General features: G+C 44.4%; 1 protein-coding gene across 3 annotated transcripts in view; it reads left to right on the forward strand.

The window, feature by feature from the left end:
• Positions 1-13,914, forward strand: part of nfatc2a (nuclear factor of activated T cells 2a) — a 28,474-nt gene that overhangs the window by 8,843 nt on the left and 5,717 nt on the right. For 2 of the 3 annotated variants that reach the window (XM_080445860.1, XM_080445858.1), the window contains exons 4-9: positions 18-220; positions 613-785; positions 3,677-3,817; positions 7,630-7,685; positions 7,852-7,984; positions 8,269-9,288. In XM_080445860.1, coding sequence (XP_080301986.1) covers positions 18-220; positions 613-785; positions 3,677-3,817; positions 7,630-7,685; positions 7,852-7,984; positions 8,269-9,288 — 1,726 coding nt within the window. The remainder of the gene's footprint in view (positions 1-17; positions 221-612; positions 786-3,676; positions 3,818-7,629; positions 7,686-7,851; positions 7,985-8,268; positions 9,289-13,914) is intronic. The other variant, XM_080445859.1, reaches the window with a different exon arrangement.

A 13,914-nucleotide genomic window follows, 5' to 3' on the forward strand; every position in this document is an offset into this window, starting at 1 on the left:
ATATTTTGTGTCTGCAGTTACATGGATACAGGGGAAAAGAGCCACTGGGCCTGCAGATTTTCATTGGCACGGCAGATGAGCGCATCCTGAAACCCCACGCCTTCTATCAGGTTCACCGCATCACCGGCAAAACCGTCACCACCACCAGCTTTGAGAAGATCATCCATGGCACTAAAGTATTGGAGATCCCCCTGGAGCCAAAGAACAACATGAAAGCCATGTGAGAATGTTATTACATGCAAGCTATCATATCGTCTCTGTTGAGCAGAAAAATCTCCATATTTTAGTTTTTCCTGAATTAATGCCCTGCATTAAGTCGTATGACAGTGTCGTATATAAGTAGCAACGCTACTTTAAACATTTTTAAGAAATGAGTTTTATAAATATTTAATGAAATATATTCAAAAGAACTTGTGACTGAATAATAATTACAATCAGTGAATTTGGATACAACTCTTCCACCCAACAGCGCCGACATGCTCTTTTATTTCTCATTCATTCGTTCCCTTTCACTCATTATCTTGTTTCGTTCTCACTCTCACTCATTCTCTATCTAGTTCTGTCTACATAGTGACTGATCGGTTCTGTCTTAACCACCTTTCTCTGTCCCAGAATCGACTGTGCAGGGATTTTGAAACTCAGGAACGCAGACATTGAGTTGAGGAAAGGGGAGACGGACATCGGAAGGAAGAACACGCGTGTCCGTCTGGTGTTCCGGGTCCACATACCTCAGCCAGGAGGACAACTCGTCTCTCTGCAAGCGGCCTCACACCCTATTGAATGCTGTAAGCAACTCCACATTAACCACTTTTTTTTTATATATTTCTTTTATTTAGAGTAGCAAATTATGTTTTACCCCCTTTTCTCCCCAATTCAGTCGTTATGCCAATTGATTCCTTTGCTTTTCTCGTCTCATGGGAAGAAAAATCTCCTAATGACCCCCTAAAACCTGATTCCTTCTTCATCGTGGGTCAGCATCACGCACTGAGAGTTGCCGAACTACAAGCTCACATGCGACGCGTTGTGAGCTTGAACGTCTGCTATTCTATTCTCTGCTGTTCTCGGCGCGACACCATCGTGCAACTGAACATAAATAAGGCTTAAGGCAGAACGTGTCTGCTAGGGTGGGACTTCGGTTGTATGTACTTCCCCTGGAAGCTGTCTTTTTTGACCAATCACAAGACAGTTTTCATGCCTGGGGAATGTAATAGCTATGCTGTCGCGGTTTTCATTTGAGTGATGTTAACCAGCCTTACATCGTAAAAGAAAAAGAAAAAAAAGATCTTGCATCCAAATTTTTTGTTGATACACCGTAAAATCCTCAATATTCATTTACCTCTGAGAGTGTACAAATACCATTTTGTTGCACTTGTACATTCTCTCATCTCTCTGAGATATAAATGGATAAATTCAAAAAAATGCTTTATAGTTCAGGCTCCTACTGTATGTCAAAGACCTTTTTATGTTTCCACTTGTGTCTTGTCTGTGTGACTGCTCGTGTGCATTAGCAAATTGTGTACTGGTGTGTCTGTCAGTCCATAATATATGTATATATATATATATATAATATACGTTTTAATTAAAGCACCCAATATATAATCTAAATAAACTAAAAACATCCTATCATCCTACTTTAACAACTCCCTAATCAACAGTGGAACACAAACTAAATATGTACATTATGGCCTTGTACTTTTTCAAAGTCACTGTGATACAGCAAAATGATGTCAATGTCGGTCGTGTCATTTCTCTTGTCTCTTCCCTGTATACATTCAGCGTGGGAAGATTTTTTATTTATTTTTGTGACACTGTTATCGGATCGGTATTCGGTATCGACTGATCAGTACATCTCTAGTGAACACCACATATTATTTTGATGAGATAGTTATCTATACCTGTTGATTGATATGACACTGTCGTCAGACGAACCTTAGTACAATCGGCATGAGTGAACACCAATCAAGCATAAACTTGCCTACTACAACACATCTGTCAGACAGGCTGATAAGCAAACTGTGTCAGCGATGGGGTGTTTGAAGAGACTAGGGACACTTTTAGTATTGTCCTCTTTGTTTTGTTGACTCACCGCGTAGTAGAGCAAACCCGCTCAAAGGTCACGGGACTGTTTGTCGACACCTCAGCTCGCCTCGGCGGGTGTTGAATTTCAGACAAGCTAATGGGTGATCATTTGTAACAATGAGCAGGATTCTCAGGATTTCAAGGCCCAGTGCATACAAAAAAGAAAGCTTCTGCTTCTGTTTCTGTTTCCGCATTGAATTGAATTACTGTTGTCATTGTTAGTGTGTCTTCTGAGAGAACCAGTCTGAATGCAGCTTAATCTGTTAGTAAAATCATACGCAATCACTTTCAGGAGATGTCATCTGACTGTGATGCCGTACGCACATTAACTAAACATGGTTTGTGTCTCGTGTAAGGGTCGTACTAAACATGACCAGAGAGGATGCAGGCTTACTGATTATGCTACATGTCTAGGATATTTTCAGTGACAGAAGACATGTAAAGTCCCAGTGGGCCATGTTACCACAAAAGAGATCCATTATTTATGCTTCTATTGAGTTTGTAAGGATCTGGTGTACTGTATGTGTGCTACAGTATGTTAAAACAATAATGACAGAGAAACCTTGGGTCAATGCGAGATTAATAATAAAAAAATAAACTATTTAATTTCCCTAGAAAATTACTGAAAAGGCAAACCTTACTTGATAAATAGTTATTACAATCAAGGTAAAAGTCTGGGAACAAGACAGATTAACTATAGTAAACTCTCAGTCATCCTAAATTCAACTTAATTTAACAGATTCAAACCCCTCCCCTCAAAATGAAGGAAGTGGTTTTAGAATGAGTCAGCATGCATCTGTTATCTATTGTTAAGGATAAACAATTTCGTTTTTTTGTCCCTGCGCGATTGTATGCTTTTAGGAAATGAATGAAGTGGTTATACAGGTTGTCAGAAAATATAGATTCCTCTGCATTTATTCTGGCATGTGTTCCACTCTATGGCATTTACAGTGAAAGCTGTTTTACAACTAGGTCCAAGTTAAGGATGTGTCACTATGAGTCTATCTATACTACTCTGAAGTGACAATAATACAAAAAAAAGTACTGCACACAAGATTACATTTGTCTCACACATTGAAAATAATACAATAGGGATGCACGATATTGGAAATAGTTGACATTGCGATGTTTTTGTCTTGTGCAATGTCTATAATGTTAAAATGGTGGCCTGTTCCTCCCAGAGATTAAAGCAAAAACAAATCTCATGACTGAAGATTTTTGTTAATAGGCTAAGTCCCAATCTGTGATTTGTGCAACTGCGTGAAAGGAGCCCCCACAATAGTGCTGTGTTTCCTAAACGATTTGCACAATATGAAGAATAATGATGTATTATCGTTCTAAACCCACTAGTCCATACCCGGGGATGTACGCGTAGGGTTGTCACGATCATGTAATATTAATTGTCACGCAAATACTTGCGATTAATGGGTTGTGTTTTTGTCAAAATGTGAAAATGTAGATATAAATTACATTACACAATTCTGTGTAATGTTTTTTGAAAGATTTATTGAAAGCAATTATTTTCTATAATCGATTTAATCTATAACCGTTGCAGGCAGCCCTACATTTAACACCCCCCTCCTGTGTGTGCCCACAGCCCAGCGGTCGGCCCATGAGCTTCCCATGGTAGAAAAGCAGGATATGGACAGCTGCTCTGTTCTGGGAGGACAGCAGATGATCCTGACTGGGCAGAACTTCAGCTCTGATTCCAAGGTCATATTCATGGAGAAGACTCATGGTGAGTTCCGTTCATATTCTCAACAGAGCGAGCCTGATGCACAACTGAGGAAGCCACGCTAAGATCCTCCAAGAAAGCAGCATCCTTTTCCTGTTTCATGTTCTCATTATTTTTGCTTCTTGATAGATATTTTTTGCAGATGAATTCTCATTTATCTGTGGCGTTTTACAGTCTTTTCATAGGTTTGTTCTATCCTTCTGTTTGTTTTGTCTTTTATTTCACAAAATAATTTCACGGAGCCATTAACAAAAGCTGTAATATTACTTACTAAATAATAATACTAATGCCTTCGTCTTTAATACTATTTCAGATCAAGTGACACAGCTTCCCTACAATGATGTTTAGTTGGTGTCCCATTCAGTTTACCTACCAATTTGCATGATGCAACTGATAACATTGGTGCCTCACTTTCCTTTGCCCTTTACTCTCCGCGGCTGTATTCCATGATGTCTTATCGCCCAGATGGGTCTTTTGGAGTGTGGTGAATAGCCAAATAAAAGCCCTCTGCTGGAAATGGATTTAATGCCGTTTAGGACATTACTGTTCCCTCTCCAGTCTATGCTCTGAGTCAATTGCTAGAGTTTATTGTTTCAGTGACATTTAGGCGGGTATTAAAAGTTCACTACAGATGTTTGTTTATGGTACATCATACCCTCTATCATCGTAGTAACTTGACAGTTATCCAATATTAGGTCAACATTCATTAAAATAGAAGCAAATGCCCTTGAAGGATTGGATATGATTGGTAGCAATCAATGTCCCCGCCCCCTTCCCTGTCATCGCCGTGACAACCATTTGAATCCGGACTTTTCCTTATTCCCCACTTGATGGACTTGCATGGCTATGAGGTGGGCTCAATGGTGGAAGAAGTACTCAGATTTTTTACTTGTAGCAATACCACAATGTAGAAACATATTTGCGTTACAAGTAAAAGTCCAGTATTAAAAAATAGGCGTTTCGTATGAATAATCTTTAATTAATTATTCAATTTCAAAACTATATTAACCTATATTGACATAATCTACAATATGGACACCAGGGTGAAAGTGCTTAAATTAACAATCAGGATTTTGCAGTGTAGTTTGCTCTCCCATGGATTTATTGTCTTTTTGTTTGTGGTAGTCAACAGTGACCCTCCAGTTGCCTGTATCCGATAGTGATGGATGTTTAGATGGCAGTGTGTGTGTGTGCGTGTGTGTGTGTCTGTGTGACTCACTGACTCCACTGCTGTCTGAGAGTGGAGCGCTTGGCGTTTACAGTTCCAGTTCTCCAGGGGCCGCCTCAACTCAAACTTGGAACTTGCATCTCCAAGCCACTTTTTCTTTTTTTTCCTCCGGGGTTCCCTGCCACTGCTTTACGACACGTCATAGTAATGGCTAGCATCGTAGAGACGGAAAAATAAGTCTTATGAAGAGGGTTTGCCATTGTTTTGGAGAGTTTCTCCATAATGACACAGTCCTGGAACAGTGCAGCTGTTAAATCCCTTTGAATGGGAGACAGCTGCCTCTGGATGGGGCTCCCCTGGCTCCTATGCCTGGACAAGGCTATACAAGGGGAAGAGAGGGTTCCCCCGGCCAAGCTGGGCCTCCTTCTTGACTCCTTGACTCTCCCTCTCTCTCTCTCTCCGCCCACATACATAATTATCTCCAGAGAGAGAGAAAGGGGGAGAGAGAGAGAAAACAAAAACACGGGGTATCCCTTAGAGTAGAATTGGAACAAAACGCAAACAAACATGATGCCAAGAAAGCAGCAGTCATCACCTTTCGTTAGTGAAACGGAGCAAGTTGATCATAAAAATGAAAAAAGACAAATCTTGGCAAAACAAATGGAATCCCCCTTTTGCTTGCTGACTCATTTCAGCCATGTGTGTTTAATTTGCAGTCTGACAGAGGGTTTCCCACCTAACATAAAAAATGCTCTCACTAGACTACATGTTGTACTGTATGTTACAACTCTATAAAGGGCATATGGACTATAAAAGAACATTTTGATGGTCGTTATTACGTAAAGAAGTTGCGCGTTGTTCAACGAGAGCTTCACTGTTACTTAATGAAGCAAGTACCGTCATTAACCACTTGAACCCTAATTGGTATCCCGACCTGAAAATGCATTTTCTGTTCATTAAAGAGCTGGAGAGACTTGGAGATCCCTGTTACTGAACAAACACTCTATATAGCATTGCTTACGATCAGAATAATTACAAAATAATTTAACACAAGAAATATCACTTACCCTACCTTTTAATTTAAAAGGAACATGCATTCACAGGCTATGCTTTTCAAGAACAAATAAAACAGACTTACATTTCTTTTTCATTTTTTTTGTGCGACCCCACCGTTACCTTCCCGCGCCCAACTTGGGGTCCTGAGTGACCCATAGTTGAGAACCTCGGGTCTACACTATGGAACCCACACAGTAAATTTATCAGTGTTAATTTATCCATTAGCAACTCTGAGGAGGGACAGCGAGTGCATTTTCCGGCAGCGGCGGCTGCCGCGGCAGCTCCGCGGAGCTGCCGGCGGCGCCAGCTTTGGGAGTGTGCTGCGTAACGCAGTCAGTGGGGCAAACACAGTCCCCACCAATATTATTTACGATTCTGTGCCTATCGGTACATAACTCGGACGGCGCTTAGTCGACTAGTAGACCATCGGCCGGTCGTCGCGGGCACTCGCGCCTGGAGGCGCTCGGGCGCGACTCCTTGGCCTCAAGGTCTACTGAGTCGGCGCGCCTCCGTCATGGTCCAAAACTGCTGCCGCTCCTCCACCGGCAGTTCCGCGGCAGTTCCGCTGCACCGCCGGCAGTCACTGCCGGCAGCTGCCGCTCCTCCACCGGCAGTTCCGCGGCAGTTCCGCTGCACCGCCGGCAGTCACTGCCGCCAGCTGCCGCTCCTCCACCGGCAGTTGCCGGCAGTCACTGTTCCGCGGCAGTTCCGCTGCCGTAAAATGCACTCGCTCCTTCTGACTCTGAGAGTGTACTTTTGTACATTCTAAGAGTAAAATTAAAGGGCAATTCTGCCGATTTTGAACCTAAATCCCATCGGTCTGTTGTGAGGACATCTTATATAATAGTGTAAAATACCCTGTGTCTGACTATATACCCCATGACGTCAAACACGTTGTTTGGCGTCATACATATACAGAAGATTTTACTGTGTATCTACCCCATGTCCATGTCAGATGATATACTGTATAACCAGGTGAATTTTAGGCTTTTATTCTCCCTCTACAACAGTGTAATTTGGGATATGGACGTGTAGGTGTTTGAACGTGTACATCCAGGCTAGGTGAGCTGAGTGGTGCAAGAGGAAGCGGTTTTAGTACAGATATAATCTACACGCACACAAGCCTCTTGCTCTCCACTTGAATTTTTAATCACATGGCAAACAGATTGCAGACCAAAGCGTGCCTCATGGAGTCATAATGAAAACGTGGCTTTCCTCTGTACAAATTGTAAAAGATAACAAAACGATGAAACAAAAGATATAAAATACATAAATGAATGTTTGTGCTATTCAACAAATCAATTCCAAACAGCATTTCTTTAGAATCATGCCCTTTTGAATCCCATTCATTTGTAACATGAGACCATTTAAATAAATCATCTAATAACTAATTAATTTATCTAAAATTCTCTATACCAGTTGGGAACCACTGGTGTTCAGAAATGTTGTTACCCCCCCCCCCCCCCATACACATCAGTACATAGGGAAATAGACAAATAAAGTGATTCTGATTCTCTCTCCCCCTCTCTGTCTGTCTGTCTCTCTCTCTCTGTCTGTTTCTCTCTCTCTCTCTGTATGTCTCTCTCTCTAGATGGACAACAGATCTGGGAGATGGAGGCAACTGTTGACAAAGATAAGAGCCAACCTGTAAGTGCAGCAAAACTCTCATCAAACTCCCATCCCATAGTAGACGACCTATAAACTTTGAGCAAACCTGTACATTTTCACAATGTAGTTCACAAAGATAGATAAATAAACATGTAAAGTATATAACCCACACGCTGACACGTGGTGTAACAATCATGCTCTGCAGAACCTGCTGTTTCTTGAGGTTCCGCCCTACCGAGACCCGTCCATCTGCCATTCTGTCAAGGTCAACTTCTATGTCATCAATGGCAAAAGGAAGCGTAGCCAGCCTCAGCACTACACCTATACACCACTGGCAGGTAAAGTCCTGCAAGATACATTACTTGTTGTGTAGACTATTACGGTATGTGAAGTCATGCACATTAAAATCCTGAGTACATTTAACTCAGAGAGTGTACAACTAAATGAAACTGTAAGGGTCCATTTGGTTACATTAAAAAAAAAAACGGATAATTCAACAATGAGGATTTTGATGTGTATGTTTTGAATGAATAAAATACAGTAATAACCTGGTCACTGGTTAGTGGGGTCATAAATAATGAACAAACAATATTTGCCTGATATCTAATCATCTCCCTCGCAGTTCCGTCCATCAAGACAGAGCCTGTGGATGAATACGAGGCGGGTCACATGGGCTTTGCCATGCCTCAGATCCTGGGCATGTCCCCTCAGTCTTACTACCACAACCCTCACCCCATCCTCCACCCAGACAATGGCCTGGTCTCCGGCATGGCCTCCTGCCAGCAAGGGGGGCGTCCGGGCTCCGGCCAGGCCCACCGCTTCCAGCAGCAGAGCCCGGCCATCGTCTACTCCCGCGGGGCCAAGGGCCCCGGAGGACTCTACCAGCAGACAGGAGGAGGGATTATGCCCGATCCTCATCACCGCTCGGTGCTGGTCCACACCGGCTCCCCGGCCCAGGCGGGGGGAGGGGTTCCCATCGGTGGCGCCCACCACCAGCAGCACCCGGCGGGCCAGCACCCATCTATAATCCAGTTTTCCCCCACCAACCACCACCAATTGCTGCGGGGGGGAGGCGAGCCGCAGGCTCTCTCGGCCCCGCAGACCGACGACGGCCAGCACGTCATCTACTGCGAGGGCTACTCCCCGCAGGCGGCCAGCACCCACTCCCCTGGCTACTCCCCGCAGGCGGCCAGCGCCCACTCCCCTGGCTACTCCCCGCAGGCGGCCAGCGCCCACTCCCCTGGCTACTCCCCGCAGGCGGCCAGCACCCACTCCCCTGGCTACTCCCCGCAGGCGGCCAGCACCCACTCCCCTGGCTACTCCCCGCAGGCGGCCAGCGCCCACTCCCCTGGCTACTCCCCACAGGCGCCCGCCGCCCACTCCCCTGGCTACTCTCCGCAGGCGCCCGGCGCCCACTCCCCTGCTTCTTCACCCCAGGCTCAGGGGACGGCAGGCCAGCCGCAGCAGCAACACTTTACCGCCACGGTCATACAGCAACAGCCCTACATGCAGAAGGGGCAGCAGAAAGCCAGGGCTGCACCACCGGGCACAGGGCAGATGGAGGCGCCAACGGGTGACGGGCAGAGGAGGGTGACCGTGAAGGAGGAGAACCTGGACCAGGCCTACCTAGATGACGGTGAGTGTAAGTCGCTGCTTTTATCCTCTGTGTGAGTGGGAATGATGCCTGGTCACTTGTGTGTGTCATCGTCAGCTTAGGAGAAACTGTACACTGTGAAGTCCTTGTAAAGAGTGTGTGCAAATTAAAGGGTCCATTTGGGTTAGGGTTTATACATTTACACTGAGGATTTTACTGTGTAAGAAGGTCAAGTGGGGGCTTTTTTTGTAAGGAAAACAAATTGGCGACAAAAAAAGAAAAGAAAACGAGATTAATAAGTGCAGTCCCTTATCTGTCGGAGATAGATGATAAGAACCTTCAAACGGCCGTTCAACCTCTCTGGAGAACAATACGAGGATATTTACAATACCTGGGCCATCTCCTCTTCACATATCCTCCATCCATCCCATGCGCTATACAGTGTCCTTCTGAACAAGGCCAGCAGAACAGGCTCACACTGTTAAAACAATCCCTGCCAGGAGGTGTAGTTATGTTCCACTCAAGGTGGAAATAACAGGGATTATGAGTCATATGTTTATACTTACACTTGTCAACCCCATTAGCCTCTGACAGAATTAATGTCAGGCCACATCCAGCAGCAGTCGGGAGGCTGAACCCTCTTCCTTGTTTTCCAAAGCTCCGCCGAGTTGTATCTTGTTACAGTGTGATGGCCTGCTCTGATACGGGGCGTACACACAGGTCCACGTCAGTCGGATTGAGTTTCACGGCAGCGAGTTGTGGGTCGTCAGGATTGTGCGGCCACGTTCTCTGGTGACCGCCTCAACGCTCCCTCCTGCTTGTTGTGGGTGTCTGTCTGGCACAGCCATGTCAGGAAACAAGCATTTGCTTTTTTTTGGGTCTCTGTCGCAAAGAGAGAGAGAGAGAGAGAGAGAGAAAGGGAGGGAGAAAAAAGTGTCAGCTCTCCTCACCGCCTGGATATGTTGACACTGTTATGATGTGAAAAACAACTTCCATGGCAACCATTGTCAAACAGTGGAACGGCTGCCTGGGAGAGCCGGGGAAAGCCTCTTTGTTTGTTATACTTGGCCTGGGCTTCCCTTTGGCCTTACGCCCCTCAATCCTGCGGGGGAACCCACCAGAGGATTAGATTTTTTTCCACCCGCGGGATTCTGCCAATCTGGCACACAAAATTCCTATTTGCAGCTGCTCTCCTCCAGAAATGCAGCCTGATCCCTGTAAGATAGCGGGAGGGTGGAGGGTAGTCCGCAGGAAAAGGGAAGGGGCTGTGTGCGCGTTTCAATGGAAAAAGTGAAACGAAGAAAAATGGGCCAGCAGTGGAATTTGTGTTTTTTGGATGGAACTAACAGGGTTTCCCTCCTCAGTAAACAGCAGCAAAGTTTATAGACGGTGAATTAACAGGGACAGACCCATACTGTTTCAGCTCTGTTTGATCTTCACAAGGTGATGATGACGATCAACCAGCTTCCCACCAAGGTGCCTCCATTTCTGGTCTTTGTTCTGCCTTTTATCCTTGTAGAATATTATGCCGTCCCTGGAAATCTCATAAAAGCACTAACTACAGTATGTATAGTTGTTTGGTGTTAATTGCCTCCGTTTTATCCCAAGCACTACAGGCTAATTACTTTTGCTAATTATATAAACCTGCTTCATACAGAAATTATTAAGACCATAAAATGAGTGACATTTACAACAACTAATGCTTGCATATTGGTGACACATGTTTTAGGTATTAGGCTACACAGTACACAGGTCAATGGCTTCAGTTCAGGTTTGTTCACCAACATACAGTATCAGTCTTGACAGGTGTAAATATGCCTGCTGAGTCATTTGTAGTCTGGTTAGTGTACCTCCTAAGGGACTGCCCCAAAAATGATCCCCCCCACACACACACACACACACACACACACAAATCCCATCGTCTTTCTGCGCAGAGGTGATCATGGCTGCAAAACTATAATTTATCTGACACAATCAAAGACATTTTCACAGAAGAATGTTTGTTTGTGTTGGCTTTGTTTCACTAGTTACTCATCTTTGAAAAAGAATATGTGCCACATCCTGGTTTCATCACAGTTCTGTGTCGGTAACTGTCACATCCCTCAGGTAGCCTGAACTGTGTCACCTTTTGTAAAGATCGTTACATGGAAGTCATGTATTTCTTTTGAATTAAACCGGAACCTGGTTAAAACCTCCTCCCACACAAACAAACTGTCATACATATTCCCATGAACCCCCCCCACCCCCCAAGTACCAAACTAACCTACCTCCCACTCACTGTATTATTCAAGGGTCTCTTTCCAAAGCTGTTAATAACAGTTAGTTAGTGATGCACTGGTCAATTAGTGATGCACTGGTCAATTTATGATCTGTGTGCAATTTATTCAGATTCATGTTAGAAATAACAATCCTTTCAACAACTGCGGTTGAGTGTGTGTAGAGATCATAAACGTTTTTTACAAGTACCTCATTTCCTTGGCTCCCATGTTTTAGTTCCCATATTTTCTCTGCTTTACTGTAATTTCGGGTTCTGCTCTATAATAATTCACATGTTCACCATGTCAGGTGGTTGCGGCCGGGATATATAGCAGATGCTAGCAGCTACTGGTAATGTTGGGAGCTGATTACTAATCTGTGATTTCTACTCCCTATGATGGTGTAGACCTGTGACTGGATGTGTGTTTTTAAATAGCCCTCTGAGCACCAGTTCGGCTCTACCTTTGTGACTCCTTTTTAACTAACTCAGAGGTTAAGTTCATTGAACCGTGACCCTGGTTCCTCTTTTAATTAGCTGCTCACCTACAGTAGTAGACATTCATTTTGTTAGTGAGCACCTGTAGATGCGCGCTTGTCCCTGGGATCACAGACGTCAAGAATTACTGGCATGGCCGGCAAAGGCTGATTTTGCAATAAGGTTTATGAGCAACAGGTTATGAACCACTGGCATAGCCGGCAAAAGTTAAGAGTCACATACAGTAGTTTGTGCGCAGGCTAAGAAGTGCCAGTGCCGGCATGGCCTACAAAGACTGAAAGTGAGAGATTTAATGCGTGTGGAATAAAGCCCAGAGGCAGTGGAGCAGGTGAGATTGTTCCAGCAGGTAGACCAGGACCAGAGAGATAAAGCACACAGAAACAGCCTGGTGAACAGGCATTAGTTTCAGCTCACTTACATCCCATTTAAAGAAGCTAGATCAAACAGCACTAAAGCACCTTAAGGGTAAATTATACTTAGTTGCACACTGGAAATAGCAGATCTACAAGCTCACAAGGCATCATGCTTTGACGTGTTGTGAACTTATTAGATGTGCTATTTTCGGTGCGTGACATGGCACACAACCACGTATAAATCAGGCATTTGGCGTATCCCCTGTAATACCAAACTTCTGTGAACCTGTGATCATATAACACAGTCAATTACATTATTTTAAGAAACTGTTATTGACCCGCTGTGTGACATCAGTTACAGCATATAATGTTTTCTTTTCTTTTTTTCTGTAAGATTACTTACTGCATGGAGATTTTCTGTCAGATTGAGGTACACTACAGTATTGGGTAATAGAGTTTCAAAGAGTTTGAAGGTTTTGCTGTACTGTACCAACCTGTTAACATAAAGACTATACACTCACTCACACAAGCTATACAGGTGAGTGTAGTTACAGGCACACATGTATGCACACGCACGCACGCACGCACGCACGCACGCACGCACGCACGCACGCACGCACGCACACACACACACACACACACACACACACACACACACACACTGTGCCCATTCCATCTCACAGTGGGCAGTGTGCAGCAACTGAGTCGGCTACTGTACAGAGTGTCTCTCTCCTCCTCCTCCCACCGTCGGCTGGTAAACAAACCAGCTTATTGGTGAAAAACCTGGGAGCCAGACACTCACCTATTGTACAGACCCATGTCTGAGTGTTCCCCGGGCCAGCCTCAAATGGCCGCTCTGTGCCAACCCTTCATTAGACTTTAGTAAAGCCCCACTGTATGTTGCCCCGCTGTGGAGCTCCTGTTGCCTCTCTAAGCTTGTTTTATGCTCAGGAAAAGTCTTGTGGCACCGCTGGGCGAGATGAAAGTTTCTTTAAGGCATTAGGTGTCAGAGGGAATTCCACTAGAGACTAAAATAAACAGGGACGTTGAAAGTCGTGACGACAGCAGTGTGCCTAGTTTTGACCACTCCCACAGCTTCTGCAGCACTCAGGGCAACAGCTATGGCTATAAAATGTGCTTAGTGTGAACCTGCCCTAATGGCGTGTTCTTATTCACATCTGCAAGTGATCAGGTAGAAAATAAGGGAGTGAGAACGTGTCCGTAATACGCTATCACCAACCAACCAACAAACCAACCATTTTCTCTCTTTCTCACATTCTCTCTGTCTCTCTATACAGTATCCTGTCCCTGCAGGTTCAGTTAGATTTGAAAATCCCTTTGTATCCCCAGCTCACGTTGACTTCAATGCAGGAATAAACTATAGTATAACTATAGTATTTATGTCATAGTCCTTTAGCACTCTGATGTAAATATCACACTATAACAGAATACATTTCACTTGCATTAGTTTGGATCAGGTGTATATTGATAACTGTTGTGGTAACTGTTGTGTTAAAGGATGTTTTGGCTTTTATATGCTTTGATTTGTTTGGAAATGGTTCTGTGCAG

Source organism: Gymnoscopelus braueri (genome assembly GCF_963280865.1).
Source record: "Gymnoscopelus braueri genome assembly, chromosome: 12".
Taxonomy (NCBI): domain Eukaryota; kingdom Metazoa; phylum Chordata; class Actinopteri; order Myctophiformes; family Myctophidae; genus Gymnoscopelus; species Gymnoscopelus braueri.